The sequence below is a fragment of the Typopeltis vanoorti genome, chromosome 17, assembly GCF_054136105.1.
Source record: "Typopeltis vanoorti isolate ZY-2024b chromosome 17, IOZ_Tvanoo_1.0, whole genome shotgun sequence".
Classification (NCBI taxonomy): domain Eukaryota; kingdom Metazoa; phylum Arthropoda; class Arachnida; order Uropygi; family Thelyphonidae; genus Typopeltis; species Typopeltis vanoorti.
Genome location: NC_143565.1, coordinates 28,623,426 through 28,651,385, shown reverse-complemented (window position 1 = coordinate 28,651,385; position 27,960 = coordinate 28,623,426). Strand labels below are relative to the sequence as shown.

Here is a 27,960-nt window from a genome sequence, read left to right as displayed (position 1 = left end):
AATATCAATACATCTGTGGGATTGGATGGTATACCAGCTCGTGTCGTACGAGAAGCGCTAAAGAATTGTTAGTACCCTTGACCATTTTGTTTAATTTGAGTCTCGGGTCTGGGTTAGTCCCGAGGGGGTGGAAAGAGGGGAAAATAGTTCCACTGCATAAAGGTGGTTCCAAGACTGCTGTTGTAAATTACCGATTAGCATATCAGGAATCGTTGTCAAGGTCTTAGAGAAATTAGTCAAGAAAAGAATACAGGATTGGATAGATGAAAATGGGATATTGTATGGGGGACAACATGGTTTTGTGAAGGGTAGATCATGCCTCAGTAACTTGGTCACGTTTTATAAAACAGTGACAGCTGAACTGGATAAGGGTAATGAGTTTACAGTGATTCTACTGGACCTTGCCAAGGCCTTTGACAGGATACCACATGGAACTCTAATCAGTAAACTGGAGCAGATGGGGATGGATATAGGAGGGTGGTTGATGGAGAGATACCAGAGAGGGGTTTATTCAGGAGTTGAGTCCAAAAGACGGCTTGTGACTAGTGGTGTGCCACAGGACTCTGTTCTTGGACCACTACTTTTCAATTTGTTCATCAATGATATAGGAAAGGATCTGAGAGGAAGTGTTCACTTGTTTGCTGATGATGCAAAGTTGGGTAGAGCAATTGTGAGTGCACAGGATGTCAAAATTTTACAGGATGATTTGGATAGTTTGGAGGACTGGGTTAGGAAAAATGGATGACAATTTAATGTGGCAAAGTGTAAGGTTATGCATTTTGAGGTGAAAAGAATAGCAGCAGTATATCACATTGGTGGAACTGTACTCCAGGAGATTGATGAGGCCACGGATTTGGGAGTGTTTGTGGATAGGGAATTGAAGTTTGGGGGGGGGCACATTGCAAAAGTGGCTAAATCAGCTTATCAAATCACTTGGCTTCTGAAAAATACTTTAACATGCAGAGTCAAACAAGTTATTGTTCCTCTGTATCGAACCTTGATAAGACCCCATCTGGAATACTGTGCCCAGTTATGGGCGCCAGGGTTTCTTTGTGATGGGAGGAAGTAGAGAGGATCCAGAGACGAGTGACCAAGATGATAGCAGGTCTGTGGAATGAACCTTATGAGAATAGGTTGAAGATTTGTGGGTTGCAAAAATTGGTCGATAGGCGGAAAAGGGGTGATATGATTGAGACATTCAGATTACTGAAGGGTTTCTATAAGATTAATCCAGAAGATATTTTTGAAAATATGACTGGTAGTGGGAGGACTAGGGGCAATGCATGGAAGCTGGACAAGAATGTGGTTAACAAGGGTGTTAGAGCTAGGTTTTTTATTGGAGAGTAGTGAATGAGTGGAATAAGCTGCCAGAGTCTGTTGTGGGTGCTACGACCGTGAATGAGTTCAAGGCAAGGTATGATAGATACTGTGTGAATGTCGCATAGTTGTTCTTGACATGATGTTAGGGCCTCCCTCGATGAGGCTGTCGACTCCTTGGAGTTGCCCGGAATAATAATAATAATAATACTTGAAATAGAAAAAGCCATCAAAAGCCTGATTTGTGGAAATGCTCAAATATGGAGGTATAAAAGCCTTACGGTGGCTGCACTGCATAGTTCAGAAGGCTGAGGGATGAATTCTGGATGATTGGAGTAGAGCTTTCATAGTACCCATATATAAAAAGGGAAATAAAATTGATTGTGAGGATTACAAAGGTATTACCTTACTGAGTGTTCCTGGTAAGATTTATGCAGGCATACTTGAGAAATAGTTAAGAAGGATAATGGAAGGGAAGCTTAATGAAAAACATGCTGGATTCAGGCCAGATAGAAGCTGTCAGGTTCAGATTTTCACTTTACGACAAATAGTTGAGAAATCATGGGAATATGACAAAGATTTCGAAGTAATTACTCTGAAAACATACTTCAAGGATATCTTTTTATCCAGTTTTCATGTCACTGTATCTTCTCTAATTCCTTTTACACCACTTTTCCCTCCATTTCTGAGCGTTCCTGTATTTAAGTTGCGAAGACCATGTTTTATTAGCACTTTAGCTATCTTTTCTGATGTACTTCTAACATAGGGAATAGAAATGGTAATGTTATGTTCTTGTGTATTAGAGGAGGGAGAAGTAATGGGTCTATGTAGTATTTTATCTATTTTGTAGGAATTATAGCCATTGGCCAAGAAAGTATTTCACAGATTTTTGAATTCTTTGGACAGAGCTGTATCATTAGAACAAATGACTCTGGCTTTGTAAGTGTTTTTAAAATGCCATACTGTTGGACCGGATGAGGATGATGTGATTGTTTATGTGGACATCTTCCTGTGTGTGTGTGGGCTTTCTGTAAATGGAAAACCTTAGTGATCCATCTGAACGGCAGGTGACTAATGTGTCAAGAAAAGGTAAATGGTTATTAGATTCTTTTACCTGTGAAGTGGATTTTAGGGTGTTGGCTGTTTAGCTAGGTGACAAAACCATCTGAAGTGTTTTTTCCAGTGGGCCAAATGACAAACACATCACCAACATAGTGTAATCACACTAACGACTTTTATGTAACTGTGGTAAGTACTTTTTTCAAAGTGTTCCATGTAAAAGTTTGCTAAAGAGAGGGGAACTAATATCAGTACTATTAATCTCATGTAGATTTTTCCTCACCATGTGAAGTAACCTGAATACATAGTAAATTTGAATAATTCAAAGATATTAGGGAGAATGTAATAAATTTAGTTTAATCCTTTATCCAAGTGTGAGCAAACAAAGTTTGTCCCTGAAAATATCTTCAGGACTGAATATGGTGTTATACTACCTTACTGGGGTAAGGTAGTACAATACCAGGCAACGTAGCAGAGGTGGACCAAGCTACCATCACTCGTATCCTAGTATCTCCCATAATGCAAAACACATCTCCTTACGGATATCTATATTGTTATGCATTAAGGGATTGGCCACTACCCTTTTACCCAGATTGGCCACTACCCATTTATCCATTTACCTAGACTAGTTTCGACCTTTATTGAGGTCTCTTCAGTGGGAGCCAGGTGGAGATACCAGGCAGAAGCAATAGCGAGGTCATCCATACATATAAGAGTTGCCAAAAGATGTGCCACCTTTTTTGCCTTGGATGGTCTGCAGATGGCACGGATGCCAAACAGAACAAAGATAGATGAAGCAATGTGATACAGAACAAATGGAAACAGTTACTACCTTACCCCAGTAAGGTAGTACAACGCCATATTTAGTCCTGAAGATATTTTCAGGTGCAAACTTTGTTTGCTCACACTTGGATAAAGGATTAAACTAAATTTATTATAGTCTAACCAAGTGAAAAACAAACTTTCAACATCTTTCTCTAAATCCAGAGTAACTTAATAAAAAAGGTGGCACACCTTTTGGCAACTCCTATAGGTAAGGATGACCTCGCTATTGCTTCTGCCTGGTATCTGCATCTCTGGGCCTGGCTCCCACTGAAAAGACCTCAATAAAGGTCGAAACTAGTCTGGGTAGTGGCCAATCCATTAATGCATAACATTATACATATCCGCAAGGAGATGTGTTTTGCATTATGGGAGATACTGGGATAGGAGTGATGGTAGCTTGGTCCACCTTTGCTACAAGTTGGCCGATGTTGTACTACCTTTCCCCAGTAAGGTAGTACAACACCGTATTCAGTGCTGAAGATATTTTCAGGTGCAAACTTTGTTTGCTCACACTTGGATAAAGGATTAAACTAAATTTATTATAGTCTAACCAAGTGAAAAACAAACTTTCAGTATAAGGGAGAAATTTAGACTACACCAAATCAAGAGTGTCTATTTGTGATACATTGGTAAATAAAGAAGTGACATCGAAACTAATCATTATAACATCTGAATTTTTAAAAAAGGATGTGATTTTTAACTAGTGATTTGAAATGGACTGAATTTTTTACAAAAGTAGAGGAGTTAGCAGTAAGGGGGCAAGTTTATAACTGGGACTATCTATGCTATTGATAGGGAGATATTAGATTTGTGGGTTTTTAGCAATCCATAAATCTGTTGTGGTTTAACATAAACCAGTTTTTATTTTTTGATGATTTCTTTTGACGAGGAACTCGCCTTTTTTTCCCTTTGAGACATAGTGGGATCTCAATCAATAATTTTGTACATAGAATAGGAAATCTTGCATTTTTCATTTCAAATCACTACTTAAAAATCAGTCATGAATAAGAATCAAAGCTTATTGGTTAGAAAGTTTGTTCATGGAGTATCTTCATAACTAGGCAACTTGTACACAGAGACTCGTGACTTTACATTAATTGCCTTAGTATCCACAATGCAAAAGACACTTCCTTTTGGGTATATATAAAGCTATGCATTATACACACTTAGATACAAAATTAATAATGGGAAAACTCGCATAAAAAGATTATTTAATGGTATAATTTTTGCATGTGTGTCACAGGCATCTTCAGTACATTTTAAGCTCAAATTAAACAATAACTGTCAATTCCAAAAAGTGCCACCTAAGTAGCTAGTGTAAGATAACTAAAAAGGTCAAAAATTTCCTAACAAAAAAAAAAAAAATTATATATACAAAAAAAGTTGGGAAAGATTAGTTGATTTATAAAGTGGGATAAACGTAATCCATCAGATCTGTTTAAGTTAGGAGAGTGAAGTAAACTTTCACGTTTCTTTATAAAGCCGTTCCATGAGGAACCGACTTTTGTTGAAGGACTGTTGTCTTTTTCCAATGAACTCTATGTCTAGTGATGATGGCATGTTTTGCAAGTCCAGACTGTTCAGGTTCAAGGTATTCAATATAAGATTGGTGTTCTTCTGGCCGAATAGAGGCAGATCTTCCTGTTTGTCCAAAATAAGATAATCCACAAGAGCAAGGAATCTGGTAGACACCTCCTTCATGAAAAGAGCTTTGAGTAATTTTAATATGTCTTCTTCTTCAAATACAGAAGAAATAATGTTCATTCCTATCCCTTATGTACAAGGCATTACTGAACATATAGCAAAAGTTTTAAAACCACTGAATATTATTGTTGCCTTTTGATCATTCAAAAAAATCTCCACCTTTCTCACTTCTCCTAAGGACAAACAAGCTTCTACATCTTAATTATCCAAGTGCCTACCAGATTCCTTGCTCTTGTGGATTATCTTATTTTGGACAAACAGGAAGATCTGCCTCTATTCGGCTAGAAGAACACCAATCTTATATCGAATACCTTAAACCTGAACAGTCTGGACTTGCAGAAAATGCCATCATCATCACTAGACATAGAGTTCATTGGAAAAAGACAACAGTCCTTCACAAAAGTCGGTTCCTCATGGAACAGCTTTATAAAGAAACATGTGAAACTTGTCTTCACTCTCCTAACTTAAACAGATCTGATGGTTTACGTCTGTACCCTTTATGGTAGATAGTACTTTATAAGTCAGTTAATCTTTCCTAATTTTTATTGTGTGTGTGTGTATATATACATTTTTTTTTTTTTTTGTTAGGAAATTTTTTGACCTTTTTAGTTATCTTAAACTAGCTACCTAGGTGGAGCTTTTTGGAATTGACAGTCATTGTTTAATTTGAGCTTAAAATGTACTGAAGATGTCTGTGACACACCAGCAAAAATTATACTATTAAGTAATCTTTTTACATGAGTTTTCCCGTTATTAATTAATTTTGTATCTATATGTCTGCTCATGGTATTCCTTTATTAAAAAAGAAAAATTATACACACCTAGTTGCAAAGATATTTCATGTGCGAACTTTCTTAGCTTACACTTAATAATCGATTGTCATTATAATAAGTTCCATGGAAAGGTGTGGTGAATCTCAAATCGTTATACTTGATATCTCCAAGGCTTTTAACAGGATCTGGCTCAACAGCATCTTAAATAATCTCTCATAATTTGATCTGTCCTTCTGCAACTGGGGTGCCAGTTTTCTCACTGGATGCACATTGTGTGTGTGTGACATAGACAGTTCTGTTGTGTCCCAATTTATGATTTTTATTCCAATTAGAGAAATTCTGCTTAGCTATGTTCAACTATTATCTATGCACGAGATATCACCAAAAATTTTACTAATACTTAAGTTATTTCTCCCCTTAGTACCCCTAATATTTGTATTTATACTGCGCCTTTTGGGATATTTAGTTTGAGATATTATATACAAAAACAAGGAGAAAGAACTAAAATATGTCTGAAAGTGAAACAATGTTGCAGTCGTGACACTTTATCTCGTTTCTTAACACATTAATTTCCCACGTGATTGGGGTATTTTTCAAGTGGTGCATTGGACAGCAATTTCAGACAACTCTTTTATCATTGAACAAAGGTTTATTAAATTCTTTAACATGGTACAATTCAATTTTTGTTATTACTCAATTCAATGCTAAACTAAATACTTACAAACTAACATTAACTTATTACAAGTAATTAGGCTATGATCCTATAATGGGTATTACGATCATGCCGCCATAACAATTCAACACATAACTTCATGTGACATGGACATATAAGATTAATTCACACTATTTAACTATTCAAACTTAAGTAGATTAACTAAACCTTTTACTGCACTAACACACAACTATGACATTTTAACTTTCCCATACATTACAATAGACATGCAAAATTCTCAGGACACTTAATTATTCATATAACATTAACACTAGCCAGCTTACTTTTAATATGTTCTGTCAGATACTAAAGTCCTAGTATAAATTTTTCTTGGTCACTTCAACAGTTCCGTATTAGAATAATGATACTTATTGCAGACAAATTTTAGTTAACATTAGATATATTTTACAGTACCTTTCTTTCTTGAGTTTTTCATATGGGCCTTTACCTTTTTCTGATTGAACTAGCTTGGTATAACCTCTCCGATAATCTGCTTGTTCTACGTTCCTTTTGGAATTGAACTTTGCTTACGCAGTCTTAACCTCTCGTAACTTAGGGCACACTTTGAATCATCTATATAACGGCTGTACAACTCGCGACGTGGATATCGATATCTTTACAGCTTTCCCTTTCTCGTGGTTGTCACTGAAGTTGAAACACAAAGAATATGTTTCCTTTTCTTTGACTTTATGGCATTCTTCGCTTCTTACATAGGAAATCCGGAATCGAAATCCCGCTCACTTTTGTTTCCAAGTTGTGACGACGGAGATATAACCCCAATCCCCACTCAGGAAAACCGTGTGAAACCTATGCCACGGAGTTCGTGGAGAACTCCTCGGGAACAGAACACAAAATAAAAACCAAAAAGCCCTGTGTGGGGGGGGGGGTTCCAACCCTTTTATACTTGCTCTCCTAACGGCACCCTCTTTAACTTCTTTTCTTCGCCCCCTACTTGTTTTTACTTCACCGACCAATTAGGGTGGCGTTTTTTTTTTCCTGCCAAACGTCATTTGATCGGCGAGCCCGTAACAAAGTCTCAATCTGGGAATTGACCCTAAGCAATTGTCTGTTGTTTTTCTTGTGCTAGCCTCTAATTTAGTCCCCTTTCCAAAATTTTTCTATGAATTTAATCTCTAGCCTCTCACATACCATTTCTTATGACTAATCCTTTTCTGTCTTACTTAGATAAATTTTCTCTTTTATATCATATTACAACATTAATATATTCTTTCTTTTTGTTAGTTAGTTCAACCAAACACCTTTATATTTTATTGGATGCAAGAATATTTCCTTTTCTTTTAAATAATTCATTTAAATTAGCTATTAGCTTTTTTGCAGGGTTTTTAATTTATTTCTTTTCATGTTACACCATGATAGCTGAGAATTCTACATTCTTAAGATATCAGGTGTAACAGTTCCCTATCCTCTATATAACTAATGCTAGTGTCCCAAAAGGTTCTGTCCTCTCACATACCCTCTCTCTGTTATATATAGGAGAAAGAGGGTAACTTTAATTATACCTTTTTTGCAGTATTAGAAGTGGTAGGGGTTGGGGGAGGAGTGATCATCCGACAGACTCTAGCTAATTACCACTTGTGTGTATCGAAATTTTGCTGTATCACTTGCTAGTATCAAATTGTAAATTCATGTGGCAAGTAGTTAATCTTGTGTGACATTTAATTTTTTTTTTTTTTCATCTTTTAATAGTGTCCTCTTTTAAAAATAAAATATCACTCATAGAGCAATCATTAAGTAATATGAAAAACCTTTCCAACAACTGATTAAATGAGTTAATAGCAGCAAAAGATCAGAGCACACAAATTTTTGCAAAATCGGCATATTTGACAATTATACAAAAGGTGAAAGAGTCAAAAATCAAAGTGACTTTGAAGTTACTGGAAGAATATCAGTGTTTATGTAGATATGACTTATTTATCGGAGAAATTGAAAAATTAATTGTGCCTGTAAAAGAAGGCAATTTAATTAAATATTACATTTACACTGAAGAAATATTTCAGACTTGCATGACGCCCATATCGCTATTGGCCATGGTCACAAAAACCGCATGGAAAAAGAATTAAGTATGAAATCTAAAATATTACAAGGGAGATGATCGTAATTTATTTGAACTTGTGTGAAATCTGTCAGAAAAAAATAGAATGTTCCTAAGAAAGGCTTGGTAATAAAATGAACTGAAGATATCAGATTGACCTTATAGATGTGCAGTTGCAAGCCGATGAGCAATATAAATTTATACTTGTGTACTAAGACTACCTAACTAAATTCGTTCATCTATGACTGTTAAAAACCAAAACGGCTGAAGATGTAGTGTATGTTCTTTTAGACAATTTTCAATGCACCGAGTATCCTACAAAGTAATAATGACAGAGAATTCACCAATAATGTCATCAAAGAACTTTGTAGCATGTGGCCTGAATTAAAAATGGTGCATGGAAATCCCAGGTACTCACAAAGTCAGGGTTCAGTAGAAAGATGTAATCAAGACATAGAGAATATACTTAGTTCATGGTTGGAGACTAACACTAAGAAATGGTCAGAAGGAATACGTTTTGATGAAAAATTGAGTGTATCATACTGGCATAAACTGCAGCCCCTATGAGGCCATGTTTGAAGCATAGTTAAAGTTGGCCTAAAGAGTTCTATACCTGACGAAGCATCGACCAACATTAATAAAGAGGAAGATTTAGAGACTTTTTAAACGTAACGACAATGAAGAAAGTCAAAGTTGCTCAGACTCTGGAGGATCAGGTACCGTTCAAGATAACATTATAAAAGATTCTTCGATAATTGCACCCTCACATAGCAATATAACTGAAGTTTGTAGACCTACATCATCTTCATATGAAAACGATTTAACCATGCCGATTTCTGTAAACCAATGCATTATTAGTACTACAGAGTCGGTGAATGATGAAGAAAAAATCCAAACAGTAAGAAGTGTGTCGAAAACAAGGGAAATCGCTTTGTCAGGAAAAATGATTGATACATTGAATTCCAAATACTCGACAGCAAATGTCGGAGATACAGTAAGAGTTCGTGTACAGGATGTAGATCGAGTCTGCAGTGATGGAAGAAATATTTTAGGTATCATTGTTGCGATTGAAGATAAAAACCTTTTACAATTTGGGTACTTCTGATATTTGAGAAACATTATTTTATTAATATGACATGACCCAAATAAATAATTCTTAATAAAAAAAGTTTTTTTTTTTTTTTTTGAAAATCAAATTGCCCTCAATATTTATCAGGCTTCTCGGCCATGATCCAAATCTTCTTCTGCAACTTTTCCCACTTAAGTAGGGTTGCTGTTTGTGGTGAGTCTCCTTCACTACCTCCTGTCTTGGACTGTAGCCACATCCAAGTTCTTCATCCTCTTCCACCATCTCTTCTTTGGCCGTCTGCTTTTCCTCTTCCCCTGCACATCCATCTGCATGACCTTTCTTCCCTCCTCATCACATGACCAAACCATCTCAACCTTGCCTCCTGTATCTTTGCTCCTAAGTTCATAACTTTCACCGTTCCCCTTACATAATCATTTCTCAGGCGATTCTTTCTGGTCACACCACACATCCACCTAAGCATTCTCATCTCTGCTACCTCCATCCTGCTGATGTTATTTTTCCTCAGGGCCACAGTTTCCGTAGTATACGTCATAGCTGGTCTCAGTACTGTCCTTCAAGTTTGCCTTTAAGATTGATCAGTACCCTCTTATCGCATAGCACTCCAGCCATCTCTCTCCAGTTCCTCCATCCTGCTTGTATCCTGCATCCCACTTCCTTCTCAGCCTCACCATCCTCTTTCATTGTTGAACCTAAGTATCTAAAGTCACTGACCTTCCTGATGACATTACCTTCCAGCTCTAGATCTGTCTCCTGGCTGCCATCCACTTTGCAACACATATACTGTCTTACCTCTGCTCAGTCTCATACCTCTCTCTCTCCCAGTACTTTCCTCCAACTTTCCAATTTAGCTGCCACTTCTTCTGTTGATTCTGCACACAACGCGATGTCATCTGCATACAGTATAGTCCAAGGCATGTCTTCTCTCACCTCCTCAGTCACCACTTCCATCACAATATTAAACAGGAATGGACTTAATGCTGACCCTTGATGCAAGCCAACTGTCACTGGAAAACTTTATCTCTCCCAGGTAGGTTCTAACTCTTGTCTTCACATTTCTGTACATCTGCACCAACCTGGCATATTTCTTCGGTACCTTCTTCTCTCTCAAACATCTCCAGACTGGCACTCTATCATAAGCTTTCTCCAGATTAATAAAAACCAGATGTAGTTCCTGTTGCTTCTCTCGAAACTTTTCCATCATCTGTCGTAACCCAAAGATAGCATCTGTCGTTGATTGACCAGGCATGAAGCCAAATTGCTCCTTTGCAATCTCCACCTCCTTCCTCAGTCTTCTATCAAGAACCCTCTCTAGGATCTTCATTGTGTGGGATATCAACTTTATTCCTCTGTAATTCTTACAGTCTTGGGCATCCCCTTTACTCTTGTAGATAGAGACAAGAGTACTTGCCCTCCATTCCTCAGGTATATTTTCCTGTTGACAAACTTTTATTAACAGGTCCCACAGCAGGTCAATTCCCTCTTCCAGAGTTGTTGCACAGGCGAAGGCCATGGCATATCAAGACCTTCATGATCAATTAGAAACAAAGGAAGGACAGAGAAAGATTTATCGATTGGCAAAATGTAGAAATAAGGCATCAAAGGACATCGTACATGTGAGGCAGATTTTCCATTCTTCATCCTCTTTACGGCTTCCTTCACTTCTGCTCTATTAATGTTCTGCACATCCACTCATTAGCCTCCTCATATTCTCTGTGAGTCCTTACATTTTCTTCATTCAAAAGCCCTTCATGTTTCTTATATCCACATCCTTCCTTAATACCCTTCCTCCAGAATCTCTTTGATCTGCCTCACATGTACGATGTCCTTTGATGCCTTATTTCTACATTTTGCCAATCGATAAATCTTTCTCTGTCCTTCCTTTGTTTCTAATTGATCATGAAGGTCTTGATATGCCATGGCCTTCGCCTGTGCAACAACTCTTTTGGCTTCTCGCTTTTTCTCTCTGTCCTCTTCCACTCTTGACTCGTCCCACTTCTGCTTTGCCTTCCTCTTAGCCATCACTGCATCTTGTACATTATTATTCCACCACCAACCCTCCTTCTGCTCTCTAATCTTTCTGGATGTTTCACCAAGCACCTCAATTGCACAGCTTAGAATTACTTTGGAATTATGTCTCCACCAGTCTTGTACACTTTCTAGTCCATCCGAAATCCTCTCTAACACCTCCCTAAAACGGTTCCTCACACCCTCTTCTTTTAAGTGAAACCACTTAATTTTCTTACTCTCATGGCTTCCAAAGGTTCCTATCTTCAACTTTAAAATAAAGTCTGCGCACAGCAGCCTGTGTTGCTACGCCACATCATCTGTTGGGATTACCTTACAATATGTCACTGCCTTAAGATGTTTTCTTCTAGTATCTGTGAACTATTGTTGCCACTTCTGAATGTTATCAAATGCTTTTCTCTCTTACAGAAAAAGGAATTCACAATTACCAGATCAAACGCTACTGCAAAGTCCAAAATCCTCTCTCCTTCCTGGTTTATCATTTCCACTCCATGGCCACCATGCACTCTTTCACAGTCCTTATTCTGTCTCTCTGTGTGTCTGTTCAAGTCTCCTCTGACAATCACCATCTCATTTTCTTCCAGTTCCCTCATTTCTTCATCTAGCATGTTCCAGAATTCATCCTTCTCTTCTGCTGTACAGCGAACTTGTGGGGCATATACACAGAAGACACAGTAGAAGAAGAAGAAGAAGCTGTAGGGCAATGTACTACAGAAGAAGCTGTAGGGCACATTGCCCTACAGCTTCTCGCAGCTGTAGGGCAATGTGCTGCACGTTGCTTAAGGGGTACACCCTAGCCCTTGTATCACTTTCTTTTCGACTCATTTGATCATAGTTAGAGTCGGCATAAATAATGACTGTGATCACTTGCTCCAGTTAACCATCAATCCAATACATAGTTTCACCAATTAGTACGCTAGATCCTCCTCACTTTGACAAACCTTCACCAAACAAACCACCACAACCCTCAAAGCAACACCTACTGCAAATCTAAATTGCAAACCTTTGGGAACACCCAAATCTCTATGCAAGATGTGATTTCTTTCCTTGGGATTACTTTGACATCAAGACTCTCCTGCTATAAACACATTGCAACCATTGCCTCCTCAGCATCTAAAAAAATTATCATTCCACTTTTTCTCAAGGCATTACTTTACCTCCAGCTATTAACCCTGTGCAGATCACAAATTTGCCCTTCCATTGAGCTGCTCACATATCTGGGACAGTGACTCCAAGAGTTCCCTAAAAATTCTTGGTGCAATACAGAAAAGAGCAACCAGACTGTTAAATGACTAATCTCTTACAAACTGACTTCAACCATGCTCGCACAGGTGCTTAGTATCTATTGCATGCATCTGCTATATTTCTATCATAAATGTTCATCATTCCAGCCATTAATATCTCCCTCGAATCCACTGACATGCATGGAGTTGCCATCCAGTACCCATTCACAGTCCAACTCCATACTCATAAAACAAGTTTCTCTTCTTCCTCCTTCGTTCTTGCTGCTACTGTACTCTGGAACAACCTCCTTTCCCATGTGTTTCCCAAGGAATACAATGCACAGGCTTTCAAATCTGATGTGAACAAGTCCCTTCTATCCCAAAGCTCTTCCCATACATGGTACTAATGTGCTATAGATTGACCAACCAACGTGGTATGGGCCCAACATAAAAAATAAAATATAAAATAACAAGTGACAAAAAACTTTTCACAGCTAGCTCTGATTCAGAATATTTTAATAATAAGGTATTACACCATATCACTACTTGTATATGGGAAATATATGACTTCTGCATTATTTCAACCTCAGTATCTCTTCTGATGAAATTTTAATGTTTGTCTTTAGGCTTGATTCTGGGAAGTAGAGTTAGAGATGAGAGTTTAATGAGCTTAGGGGTGATCTTTTCGGGTCACTCAGTGAGATTTTAGTTGAGGTGCAGGTGATCTACAAGATCACCTGCACCTCAACAGTACCTTAATAATAAAGGTCAAAACTGATCTGAGTGGTGGCTCTTACCATAATGCATAGCATTATATACACTCAGTGGTAAGGATGTTTGCTTTATATTGTAGGATACTGAGGCAGTTGATGTGAAATTTATCGTAGACAGGCTTATATGTTGGTTATGCATTACTAAATCTCTTAAGGAATTGGCAATGTAGATACGAACATAAATTAAATTACACTTTAATAAATATTTCCGATATTTCGGCAACGTCACGTTGCCATCTTCAAAAGGAACTTATAAAAAAAGGCACGTGCACGTAGGCACTACAACACAGTAACTGAGAATGAAGTGATGAAGCTATTGTTCTCCTAAAAGTCCTGATGGTGATCAGGACTTTGACGTGACGTTGCCGAAATATCGGAAATATTTATTAAAGTGTAATTTAATTTATATTCGTATCTACATTGTCAATTCCTTAAGAGATTTAATGATGTGAAAGTTATTACCTTTAAATACAAGCAGCCCAGTTGTGAAGATGCATCATGCGCAAACTTGGTTTGCTTTCACTTGAATAATAGATTAAACAAGAATATAGTTTTTTGCAACTTTAATTTATTAGCAAGTGAAAAAAACTTTCCACAATTTGCATTATCAGCAAACAATTGAATGTTACTCTCAAATCATTTCTTCTAGTATATATGTACAAATTAAATAGCTGTGGTGCAAGCACAGAGCCTTGTAGCACACTACTAGTCACCTGTTTTCTCCCAGATTCTGTTCCTCAATATACTACTCATTGGTATTCGTCCATCAGCCATCCTCATACGTATATCCAATCTCCAGCTTCATATTATTATCATCATCATTATCTGAGACCTCCAGGGAGTCAAGGGCTCATTAAGGGAGGCTATAAATCACCCAAATCACCTCTCATACCTTCCTTTAAATTCATTCACACTAGATGCACTCACTAACCGCTAAAGGCAAACTATTCCACTCGCTCACTGTTCTGTGAGAGGAAAACTTAGCTCTTACCCCTTTATAAAGAGGCAAAATGACCTCCTTATCCTTAGATGTCAAAGTTTGCATCAACATCGCAATTATCTTCTGAGTTATATTTGTCACTTTTGCTATGTGACCTTTGAACTTCAGTTTCCTATCCACCAATATGCATAACCCCACTAATGTAATATACCACTCGAAATCTGATCATGCCCAAGTGCATAACTTTACACTTACTAACATTAAACTGACAGCCACCATTTTTGTTTGCCCAAATTTCCAGGCTATTCAAATAATTTTGTAAGTGCTAAATATCAGTAGCATTCCTGATTGCCCTTCTTATCTTTGCATCATCAGCAAACCATTGCACATCTGATATTGGACCCTGCCTGATGTTATTAATGTATATATGCTTTGCATTATGGGATACTAAGGCATGTGATGTGAAGTCAGCTTCTGTATACGAGTTGCTGCAGTCCTGAAAATACTTCAGGTGCAAACTTTGTTTGCATACACTTGGATAAAGGATTAAACCAAGAATATAATTTCTTGGCATCTTTAATTTATAGTATAACCAAGTGGAAAAGCTTCTAACAACTATTCATTTATTTGCTGACGTAAAACTGGGTAGAGCAATAGTTAATAAGGTTGATGTGAAGATCTTGCAGGATGACTTGTATAGACTGACAAGGAAGAATGGCAGTCAGTTTAATTTGGCAACATGTAATGTTATGCATTTTGGGTGTATGGGACCCTTATGAGCCAGATTGAAGATCTGTGAGTTACAGAAAATTGGCAGATAAGAAGAAAAAGGGGAATATGATAGGAACATATAAGTTACTTAAAAGTTATTATAGGAGTGGCACAGTTTATCAGTACATGATTAGTATGGGGAGAACTAACAATCATCCCTGGAAATTAAGAAAGAGTTTAGTTAACAAGGGCATGAGAGCTAGATTTTTTGTTTGGAGAGTGCTGAACGAGTTGCTAGAGTCAGTTGTGAGTGCTGTGACAGTAAATGAGTTCAAAGCAAAGCATGACAAGTATTGCACAAATGAAGGTTAGTATTTTGTTTCCAGAATGTTTGTGAACCTCCTGTGATGAGAGCAGTGTTGCGTGGTGAAAGAGGCGCCTGCCACAGGCGCAACTGGGTTTGGGGTGCAAAATGTAAAAAATAAATATATATAAAAGTTCGCTATTTTATATTGCATTTTTAAATTTCAGCAATATGCCGCTTTAGACACACGGATTCTGCAAATCATTTTGACAGGATTAATAATAAGTATTTAACATTGCATTTAGTAAAATTTAACTTGTTACGTTTAAATCTTTCAAAATTTTTGTCATTTTTGGGTTGGGGGGGGGATGCAAGTTAGACACTTGCCACAGGCGCATCATACTGTACTGGATGAGAGTATGGACCTCCATGGAGGTGTCCATGATGATAATTTTTGTAATTATTTTGTTCATAGCTTTATTATTTTTAATTGTAAATTTTCTTTTCAGAATTAAAAAAAAAATCCTATATATCAGCATGGATGATGATCCTCAACCATCAGCATCACCAATACAAGTTAATTCTCTTGCACCAGTAAGCAGTAGTGGCATGTCCCGCTGTGAACGAATCTTGGATGATGTTGTATCTTCTTCATCATCTTTTCCCCAGCCTTATAGCACGACACTGCCATTTGGTATCACTAGACATCAACCACAGCAGCAACAGCCACAGTCCAAATATGCACAGCTGCTAGCAGTCATTGAAGAGTTAGGCAAAGACATACGACCAACATATGCTGGTAGCAAAAGTTCGGCAGAGAGGCTTAAAAGAGGCATTGTACATGCACGGATATTGGTACGAGAATGTCTTATGGAGACTGAACGCAATGCACGAACATAATTATTTTTAATTTACATGGAATTTCAGTGAGTCAAAATTTTAATATTTAATAAATTATGATTTTTGAGCAAGTTTTTTAGCAGTTTTAGTGTATTTTGAAAAGAACAACCTATATTCACTAATGATCTTATTAAATCATTTCATTTGGTATAATACTATCCTAGCATATAAAAAGATATTAAAGTGTATTTGTTTTTGTTTTTATTAATATTATTATATTTATTTTATTTTATTTATTTTTTGCTTTATCTGAACCTGAAATGCTGTTATTTTAATACATTGAAAAACCATATCAGTAGATAAATGCATGCACACAATCTATCAATGAGCAGAACTTATTATATACCATTACATAATTTATCTGTTATTTTGAAGCTCTTAGTGTATGTTGAATGATTTAGAAACCTTTTGCACATTTTTTCCACTCTTGTTAATACATATGAGAATGAATTAATGTGATTACTCATACTTGATAATAAGTACAAATAGTATTTTGGACATTCACTATGCATTCACTAATACTGTTGAGCAACAGGTTTTTTGTGACTACATTATACACATACATTTTTTACTTTCTTAGTTGCTGTATGCAACAAAATTATATTACAATCTGTCAGTGAATCAGTTTTTCTTTTTATAAAGCATATACATCACCTTTCAGCTTAAATTTCATTATTATAAATATATTAAAAAAAAAAACAATTGTTTTATATTATTATTATTTTCAAGTATGGTGCTTATTTTCCAAACTTTCTGAGTCATTTTATATTATACTTTCTTTTGTATTCTTTAGCCTCTGTGCACCTTTAAATATATTATGTGAACATCTTACTATTTAAAAAATACTTTTAAATATAAGTTGTAAATTTCAGAAATATGTATGTTGGATTTTTTTTTTCTTAAATCTTTATTCATAATCAGAAGCTAAATTAATTGCTGTATTAATATACCTTTCAGTACACTTATTTTAGTCTTTTTAGTTTTAAGTGTGATCATGAAAGTTTTTGGTATTTAGTGTACAGAATACTAGTTACCTTTCTATAATTTTGTAAATCCTTCTTTTATCTAGTAAGATATAAAAGAATAAAATGATGATGCCCATGTCTTTGAATGAAAATATTTAATTGTGAAGATTTTGAATCCTTATAGTGGTATATGTTAGTATTCTTGTTGATACTAGTATTATGAGAAAGATGTGCATCTGCTTACATGAATTTTTTGATTTCATGCTAACAGCAGGAGCTGCATGGTAATTTTCAGTTATTTGCCATTATGTGTTAAGTAAAAAAATGAAATATTTGTTCATGCACTGATTGTGCATGACCAAGTGTTCTGTAATATGATCTACTTTGATTTGAAGTAGATCCTATATAGATTTCAAAATTTGTGTGTGTCAAGTAATCTCCTAAAAGGTAAAGGTTGTACCCACCAGAGTTGATATACTGACAATTCTTCAATTTTGTTCCTTCAATTTTGAAGTCTGGCTTCTGGTATAGCCCAGCTTCAAAATTCAGATAGATTTGAAAAATTGGAATGTTATATTCCAGAAGCTAGTTGTTTGTTATACAACATTGAAAAATTCATTGAAATATTTTTTTTTTCTGATTGAAAAACTTTGTACATACGGTACATCCAAAGAAAGCTATTATGCAACTATCTATCAAAGAAGATTAAATTGTTGATGAAATAAAGTTGAAAACAAACTTATAGTGAGAGAATCAAACTAATACTAATTAAATCATGCTAATCACATTAATTAAATAATGAATGGCACTGGATTAAATATCTTATTTAAGAAAAGCTTATATTTAGTCAGATCAAAATGTGTTTGCTTTAGCATCCCCTAAATAGAAAACAGTGTAGCTACTGCACTCAGTATTGATCTTTCTGGTATCACAGCACCAAAAGATATGGATAGTTTCAGTATTATTTCTGGGCCTCTGTGGAGTCCCAAAACTTATTGCATGGAGGCCAAACTCTCATTTCAATACATATACAGGGTGTTCGGGATAAATTTGACAGTTTCGTAAGGAAAAAGAAAATCTTCTTTGTATCTATTAAATTTAATGAATTGACAAAAAAACATTACAGGCAGAGTTAATTACAATACTATCAACAAGATTTACTCAAAATAACCACCATTAGCATCGATCACAGCTTCAATTCTGCTTCGGAACCTCGAACAAGCTGATGCTACAGTCTCCCTGGGAAGGGCCGCAAAAACTGTTTTAATTTTATCCATTAACTGGGCTTTTGTATTACTGGAAGTGCGATTGGTGTCTTTTTCAACTGCGCCCCATACAAAATAATCCATGGGGTTAAGGTCTGGGGAGTTTGGAGGCCAAACATTTGGACTGGTGAAGTCGTAGAAATTTTCAGACAACCATTTTTGACTTTTCCCAGAGGTGTGGCAAGGGGCCGAATCCTGCTGCCATACATACGGCCTACCATTGGCTACCCTTGTTATCCAGGGCTTGACTACAGTTAGCAACTCCACGAACAAAGCCCGAATTCCAATGCCAGGGTTCTTCAACACCTGTTCCTGCAGATTTGCGAGGAATTCTGCTGTACGAACGCAATCAGATCGTCTGCTAGGGATCTTTCTTCTTGCTACATCCTCGTAGTCACCATTGCAAGTCTCTAGTTCATGCCTGATTGTTTTTACTGTATTCAGGGAGCATTGGGCAGCAGTCGTAATATCCTTATTTTGATGGCGGGCACGAATCATCATGATACAAGTTATTCTCTTCCATGATTCAGGTGGGTTCCAGCTATCCATCCTTTCTGACATCTTGTATATGAATGAAGAAGGGTCCAAACTTTTAAATGAAGAGAAGTGTGTGTTAATACATGTAACTTACGGAAAAATATAATTAATTATAAATATGTCAAATTTATCCCGAACACCCTGTATATCTAGCTTTGAAAACATTCACCTTCCACTTCAGCAGTGCACTCTACTCATTCACTGGTTGTCATACAAAAAAAAATCTCCTTTTCACTTCCTTACTCACCTAACTCTTATACAGTTTCCAGGGATGATCTCTTCTTCTCACACCACCTATCTGCCAAAGTGCTGTTCTGTAATAGAATGGTCCCTTAATGACATCACACTGAACTTTCCAGAGTTGTGAGACAGTCTTAGTCTCGCATTTCTGTACTCTTTAATGCTTCCTTACCACCTGGATATCCAGGCAATCAGATCTATGTGCAGAAATCTTGATGTGGTTTGAAACTTTGATATTGCTGGTCTTTAAGAATTTCATAGGCCATCTATTTTTTTTGTTGAATATATCAATAAAATTTGTTTCAAGCTATTCCCTAAACTTAGTACAGATCCTTCTATAACCCATCTTAAAAATTGCATGGGTTTTGAGAGCAGGTGTTGCTCTTTTTCAGGAAATCATATCTCCAGTTATGCAGCTAGTTTGAAATATTCAACTCTAAAAGATCTTGATATGTTTCTGTTTTTCAAGATGCCCTTTCACTTAACTTTTTGTTTGCTTTCATTAGGAAGATCTTGTTCAGCCTTTGGAGATCTGCAGTTACAAAACAGTAGTATGCCTTAGTGAAATGTTTAGAAAAGAAAAAGTTTTTCTTTCAGCAGCTAATGCATGGAACTTCAAATATTTCTGTGTGTGTGTATGCTACTTAGAAAGAAGTCAGTGGACACATAGGAGTAGGAACAAACAATGATTAAACCCATATTAATATGTAGGACCTCCTTTCACTGCTATGACTGTGGCAGTCATTCTAGGCATACCTCCCACAAATGTACAGTAGCGATCAATGGGAATTTTGGACCTTTCTTCCTGTTGTCCTGGATTGTTGTGGGGATTACAACCCTTGCCCTTACCCAATGCTCCATTTCATCCCACAGATATTCAATAGGGTTGAGATCAGGAGTCTGTGGAGGCCAGTCAAGTGTGACAACATTCATGTCCACAAGCCATGCACTGACAGCAGCCTCATCCTTATGACACAGTGCACTATCTTGCTAAAAGAGACAAGTCATTTCTGTAGAAACACCATGAAGTACGAAGCTTAGCTCAGTGTTCATGGCACTACAGACAGAGGTCTGAGGTCAAACCAGGAAAAACAGGACCATATCATCACACTGCCAACAGACTTTCATAGTTAGGGTTACATACTTTACTAAGATATGTTCACTGAGTATCTGCCACACCACACCTATCCATCTTCTCAGTAGAGGGTGTAGTGTGATTTGTCCCACTGTACATGATCTTTGGACCATTGAAGACGACACCGTATGATGGTTTGGGTAATGAACGGCTTGCATATTGTAGTCCTGACATGAAACCCATCTTGTGAGCCTCGGTTCTGAATGTTTTTGAGTAGTTTTATGCTCCAGTCATTGTCCAGAACTCTGCATTCAACATGTCAGCTGGCCAGTGGCAGTTTTTTACATATTATCCTTCGTAGTATCATATGATCACATTCGTTGAGGGTGGTGGGTCATCCACTGCAGGTAGCACTTGTAGTTGACTCCCTGCACTTCCATCTCAATTTGGTATCACTGATTTTTGATCTGGGACAGCCCAATTTGTTAACAATTTCCTGAACAGATAAGCCTGCAACATGGCATACTATCATAAGTCCTCTTTCAAACTCTGTCAGTTCCCTTCTTGCAGCTATTTCACCTGGATACAGTTGCACTGACTGGGGGGGGGGGGCATCATATTCCTCCAATTTAACTGGCTACAAACACATGACTCATTACATGGCATGATGCACCTTGCCCATGGGGAGTACAGTTGACTTCTTTCCAAGCAGTGTGTGTGTGGGTATATATATATTTAATCTGTTTTTAATCTATTCTATTTAATAATTTAATTTGATTTAGTAAAAAAAAAAATGTGTGTATACACAAGGCTCTACAAATACACTCACCTATGGTGAGTACATTTTGCTAGCTGGCAAGTAGCTGCAGACTAGACCAAATAGGATATTTTTTATTTAATAAAAAAGAACTTCAACCACATTAATCATTTTGTGAAAGTCCTATTCACTTATTGTGGCATATCATTAAGAAAATAGGGTGTGTGGGTTGTCTTGGGTGAGTAAATTGTGTGTATTTGGAGAGACATCCCTGCACTTGAAAAACACCTGGGTCACTACCTAGACCAGTTTTGACTGGTCTGGGTAGTGACCATTCCATAATGCAGGGCATTATACACACCCAAAAGAATGTGTGCTTTGCATTATGGGATACCAAGGCAATTGATGTAAAGTCATGAACTTCTATATACAAGTACCCTAGTTGTGAAGATACTTCATGAGCAAACTTTGTTTGCTTTCACTTTGATAATGAATTAAACAAGAATATAGTTTCCTGGCATTTTTAATTTATTTTATAACCAAGTGAAAAAACTTTAATGAAAAGACAATAGTGTAAATTAGGATCTGAAAAAGGTTTGTATTTTGATTTGACTATATTGTCTTCATCCCCTATTGAGTAATAGCACAAAAATCTGTATTTAAGGTACTGTTTATGGATGAGTTTGAAGTAGTTCAGAATGTTTGAGAGCATGTGAGAATTGTGAAACAAAGGAGAAAACAAAAAAAGGAAACTCACTGCACAATTATGGATCTTTTTAGGATGTGAGAAAAGTTCACTGATCTATAGAATGAAAAGGATGTGAAAAAACAGAGTTCTTATGATGCACTCCTGTTGTGACATTACTGGAGATTCTCTACTTATAAAAGAAAAACCATTCAATGATGGCTAGGAAAAACCTTTTTATATAACTGGGTCCATTTAGGTGCTTCAAAAATGTTTATGATTTCATTCATTTTAACGTACTGTTTAGTGATTTGGCCATAAGTGGTGTAACATAGATAAGATCCCCAATATTGACATCCATATTAGTCATTAAGTAGTGAATAATTTAGCATTGGTAGCCTTCTAATTAATTCAGACTTTTATTTTCTGTTTTAAAGCAAGGATATTTAATATTCATTCTTTATTCAGCCACATATATTGAAACTATAAAGTTCCAAAGTAACAGTAACTTTATGAGAGTACAACATTGGCATTGGAGTTGCTTATATATTGCCTTGAAAAGATTCAGACTTTGCCCAGAAGCCTGTATATTCATCTTCTATTAATTTGATTCAGGTTTCACTGACCTGACAGCTGTTTTAAACTATTTAATTCTCTTCAGTAACTTTGAATGATAGAAGCCTTATAAGGGATAAAGAAAACCCCATCTCAGTACTTAGTAGTCCATTGTCAGAAAGTTGCATCGTGAACTCTTTGTTAATGTCTTATTTACCCCATTCTCTCTCTCTCTCTCTCTCTCTCTTTTTTTAAGGAATAGGCCTGATGCAAGCTAACCTCCAAGTTGTGGGATAGATGCATGATGGGAATGCCATCATGGCCAGAAGATTTTTGTATATGAGCTAGTCATGATTCTCCTGTCTTTCTTGCAAAAATTTAAAAGAAGCATGCAGTACACTGTTTTTTTTTGATATGGCTGATGATTTTTATCAGTACAGTATTTGGAGTGTTGAAGGATGATACCAAAAAGTTTTGCCATTGGGCGAAATGCAAATGAGTAGAAGTAGCAACCTGTGACTTGAATTATGGACCTGTAACAAAGAACTCATACAACCAGCATGTTTAGTATTTATTGTTCTTTGGAAAAATATTGCAACTAGGATTGTTATTCATTGTATCAGATGAAACCACTCATATTTTATGAATGAAAATTATGAAAACTAACAAATGACAGGTAATTTTTTTAAGTGTGCACATAAAAAAAGTTCCATCTTTCTATAAAATACTCTAATAATTAATCCAATTTTGGATTAAGTTTCGAAAGTAATTTGCCAGTGTAATTTATTTCATAAATTTATCAAATTTTGCAGTGGGTAGGTGGTAACTGTCGGCATAATATGATTTTAATAAAAATTTCTAAAATTGAGCATAATATAATAAATTAGATGGTTTGACTTATTACTCAAAGTGATAGTATACTTTGGACAGTCACTGAGTATTTTATCTCCTTTAACATTCACTGACACAGAAATGCTTTATGGCTAAGTAACTCTTATGATTTTTTTTCAGCAAAAGGATACTTAATCCTAGCTGTACAGAACCTACCATAATGGAATTGGATATGTCTGTCAGTGGATGTTTATTCGTCTGTTGTGCAGAACTAAAATCCTGCCAATCCCTTCTGAAATCATGTAACTTGCATTTGAAAAGTTCTTGAAAAGGATACTTGCATTCTAGGTGAGATTCAAACTCAGATATTTCTAACAATAGGGTATCATTACTACCCTTTATTATTAACAGTATTTCCAGGTCTCCATAGAGTCATAGGGTTCATCACAGAACATATATTTATCAGAATTCAAAGAAATTAAATAAAAAATTTGAAGTTTATAAAATTGTGTGTAAATATAATTAAAAGAAAATAAAGTAACTAAAATTTGCTAATTTTAATAAATTTTGATATGTAGTTCCAGTAATAAATGAGCAGATTTTAAGTCACACATGTGAAAGATGAATGTCATGAAGATGACAAAGTTCCAGATACTTAGGAAAGAAAGGAAAATATCACAAAGGAATTGAAGATAACACAGGTGATATAAAAACTGAAAGCTGTTGAGTTGTGTCGCACTTCCATAGTGCTGTACCTTGTACACCCTTTTTTTTAAAAAAAAAAAAAGAATGGAAAAAAAAACCTTATATAAATAATAGCATGCCATCATTAACTTTAAAGAAAGAAAATTGCTCTTTTTTACGTAAAAGAATAATTCTAACGGTTTTCTTCTATGTAAGTACAGATATGGAAACATTTCCTGTGTTAGAATTCATTTGCAAAAGCAGGAAGTGATGAAACATGCCATCGAACCAACCTCTTTTTTATGCATTATTATTTGCTGTCTTCTTGCCAGAAGCTACAGATTTATTATCTAAGATTACAAAATGTCAAGAGTAACTGAAAATATTTAAAATTTTTCATTTAATCAACACAGCAAATACTTTTACAATTCATTGTACTTTAATATTTGCTGAGCATGACACCCAGGTACATATGCATTAATTCAGAAAAGAAAACATGCTTTTTTGCTAAATGTTTGGGCCTTTCACTTTCAGCTGCTGAAGTCTAAAAATTACTGAATAAGAGTAGTTGAACCTACTTAATAATAATAATAAATTATTTTGTGAGTTCAGAATTGCTGAATCAAAATCAAATTAGTATTTATTCATCCTGAAACTCTTTAAATTTAACCACATGAAAAATCTCTTATTTCATTATCATACATTAGCATTTTTCATTCTATACCTTCAATAATGATACTAATATACCTCTACTTGAAGTGTATTTCAACATCATTGTGGATTAAGACAAAATAATTCTTGATTGTAGCATACATATCTCCTTATGGAACAGTATCATTTTAAAATGTTTAAATTTTTTAATGTTAAACAGCCAGTGTATTCAGAAGTTGTGTGTATAAAGAGATGACAAGCTCATCGCAGAAAAAGAGAAAGAATTTGTAATTGGTCATATAATAAAGAAAAATGGAAAATCCTGAATAAGTTAAGTTAAATATCTATCATACCATACTGCTTTGATATGAGGTACTAGAATAAAATAAAAAAGCCAGACAGAGTCTCTAATTGACTTCAACTTCTTTTTGTATATAATACTTGTTTTTTGCTTAATAAGAAATTTCTTAATTTCTTATAATCTCTTTTAAGAAATTAAATGATGGGCTTTCTGTCCTTACTTTACAATATTCATTTCATTGAGTTCAGGTTCCTGGTTACTATTTGATTTGTCTATTCAAATGTGAAAACTAAATTGATTTATAGTAATTGAAATGTATAGTTTTCTAAAGAAAGTATATCAGTTGCTTATTGTTCTTAACTTAACCTCTTGGTGGGAATTAAGGTTTGTCATGAAATTTTTGTGTCTGTTTAAGTCAGAAAATATCTGCAAAATCTGAACATAATCAGATTAATATATATACACACACACACACACACACACACACACACACACACACACACACACACACACACACACACACACACACACACACATACATACAGCGATTGCCAGTTAAATGTATATAGCATCTCTGCTCTCAAAATTATAGGCCACATGTTTGAATCCTGGTGCCAGCATGGATGTTTGTGAAATTCTATAGACAAGAGGTGAATCTCATCACACAGTGTATCAAACTGCATATTGGAAACTTAAAGTGAGTTGAAAAAATTTCATTTTGGATCTCCACTTTCATTAATAGGATTTACATAAATTTTTTGTTAATCCCATACACAAGAGGCAGAAGAACTTATAACACATCATCGCCTTGTGCGAGATGCAAGTGAGGATTGGAAAAGATGGAAAATATTTGCATTTTTTCTGAAGAATTGGAGGTTATAATTGTTGGGTAACACTTCATGTGGACTGTTCCAGAGGACAGAGGTAAAAGGAATAAATGAGGAGAGAATGAATTTTTTGAAATGCCCAACGAAAAGTGGAGAAATGATAGTCGTCAGTTCAGTGAAGCATTGTCCATGGAAGTGCCTGGAGAAAAACAGCTGAAACAGTGCATATGTGAGAATAAGGAGTGAAGTGAGTCACTGAGAGAGAGATCATCAGTTAAATCTCTCCTCTGGGCATCATCAAGAACTTTTAGGGAGGTTTTAAGTATACTGTGCCAAACACGTGAGCAGTATTCAGAAGGTGGCCAGATTTGAGATTTGTATAGAATTAGCACCTGGAAGGACAAAAATAGTGCTTTGATTGGAAAAGAATGGCCAATTTTGAGAGGCTGTTTGTTTATGCCAGGAGAAGCCAGAGGTAAATGTCAGTCCAAAGAGTAAGAGTAGGTGAGCTGCTGAGACCCCTTTTTTGAGGGGAGAAAGGCAACACTCCATTTTAATATCATTGAAAGTGACTAAATTATCTTTGCTCTGTTAAAAGGTAACATGGTAATCAGTGTTTAAGCCACTGGTCTTGAAGAGATGTCTGAGCATTGCATTGTTTATTGAATGGGTAGGATGAATGAAGTACACTATTGTCAGCAGATCTGTAGATAGCATTAGTGACAATTGAGGGTATGTCATGTATAGAAAGAGGGTATATAATAGAACAGATTAAGGCATTCCTGCAGTAGTGGAGAAGCTTGAAGAGATAGAGCCATTCACCATGACATGAAGCAAACAACCACAGAGAAAGCTGGCTACCCAAATACAGAAGATGCCAGGAAGACTGAAGAATGGAAATTTACTGACTAGGTTGAAATGCTAGGCACAATGAAATGTTCTAGAAGTGTAAAGAGCAACAGCATGTTTTTCCAAGCCTTTCATGGTACATGTCCAGTGGTAGGTGATGTAGGCTAAGAGATCAACAATGAATTTAGTGTGTCAGAATCTATGCTTGTGAAAGTCAAATCTATAGGTAGTGCAGAAGTGATTGCTTCAAGCATTGAGATAGATGCCAGCTGAGTATATAAAAGATTGTAGTTATAATATAGGACAAGTGTTAGTTCTAGAGCACAACATTTGAATACAGTTGGAGAGATGCCTTCAAACCTGAACGACATCTCTCATATTTATTAGTATTCTTATGTTTATTCTGTCAGAAAACTACAAGAGGCAACATATGGTGCTCTGTTTCTGGTATGATGGAGGTGATTTGTCTTGGTCAGCTTTATCTTTAGGTGTAAAAGTAATCTAGATGGCATCTATAAAGAGATGGGAGCATAGAAGTTGCATTTGGCCTTTGCAAGAGACCAGAAGGCATGATCTCTGGGCACAGGAAGTGAGGTTCTGATGTTGGCCTGTATGAATACAATAATGGTATTATCACAGATTGATATCACTCTTTTATCTGAAAATAACATCCAAGGTCTAACCAGCAGAACCTTTTCAAATCTGCTGTACATTACAAGCTTTTTCTCATCTTGCTCTCCTTTTGTAGGAATAATGATCTTCAAATTTGGGATCTTATGTAAAAGTAATGTTATTATGCAACTATGCATTGTACAAGGGTGGCCTGAAAAGTTCTCAGCCTAACAATGAAAAAACGAATTTATAATTTCAAAATTCTTTTTATTTTTCAACATAATCTCCCACAATTTACAGACAAAAAATACTAGTTGTGATGGTGGGCGGTAGATAACGTTGATGGAGATGATTCGTAGTAGAGGTTCAGTGTAGTGGTTGAGACAGTTGTAAGTGTCCTCCCGCGATGAGTCTTCGGACTCCTTGGAGGTGTCAGAATAATAATAATAAAGACTAATACATTTATTCCAGTGATGCTCCAGCACCATTATCCCACCCCTGTAGTGGTTTTCAGTAAGATCTGCAAAATACCCCTCTACAGCTGCAATCACCTCTTGATTTGAGCTGACCAGCGAGGAAGAGTTTTAGTTTTGGGAAGAGATAAAAGTCAGAGGGAACCAAATCTGGGGAATATGGTGGATGTTCCAACAATTCATAGTGCAGATCCCTTAATTTTCCCATTGCCAAAACACCTTTGTGGGCAGGTGCATTGTCCTG

The 27,960-nt window shown here is 36.1% G+C and overlaps 1 protein-coding gene across 4 annotated transcripts in view; it reads left to right on the top strand.

Annotated features, from left to right (window-relative positions):
• LOC150097247 (cyclin-dependent kinase 2-associated protein 1-like) overlaps positions 1 to 27,960 on the top strand; it is a 52,909-nt gene that overhangs the window by 12,367 nt on the left and 12,582 nt on the right. For 2 of the 4 annotated variants that reach the window (XR_016549654.1, XR_016549653.1), the window contains exons 2-3: positions 16,019 to 16,435; positions 23,500 to 23,667. Coding sequence is in view for 2 of the 4 variants with exons in the window: in XM_090407026.1 (XP_090263152.1) it covers positions 16,047 to 16,409 (363 nt within the window). In the remaining 2 variants the exon portion in view is untranslated. Of the gene's footprint in view, positions 1 to 2,474; positions 2,566 to 16,018; positions 16,436 to 23,499; positions 24,524 to 27,960 lie in introns of those variants that run through there. The other 2 variants (XM_090407027.1, XM_090407026.1) reach the window with 2 other exon arrangements.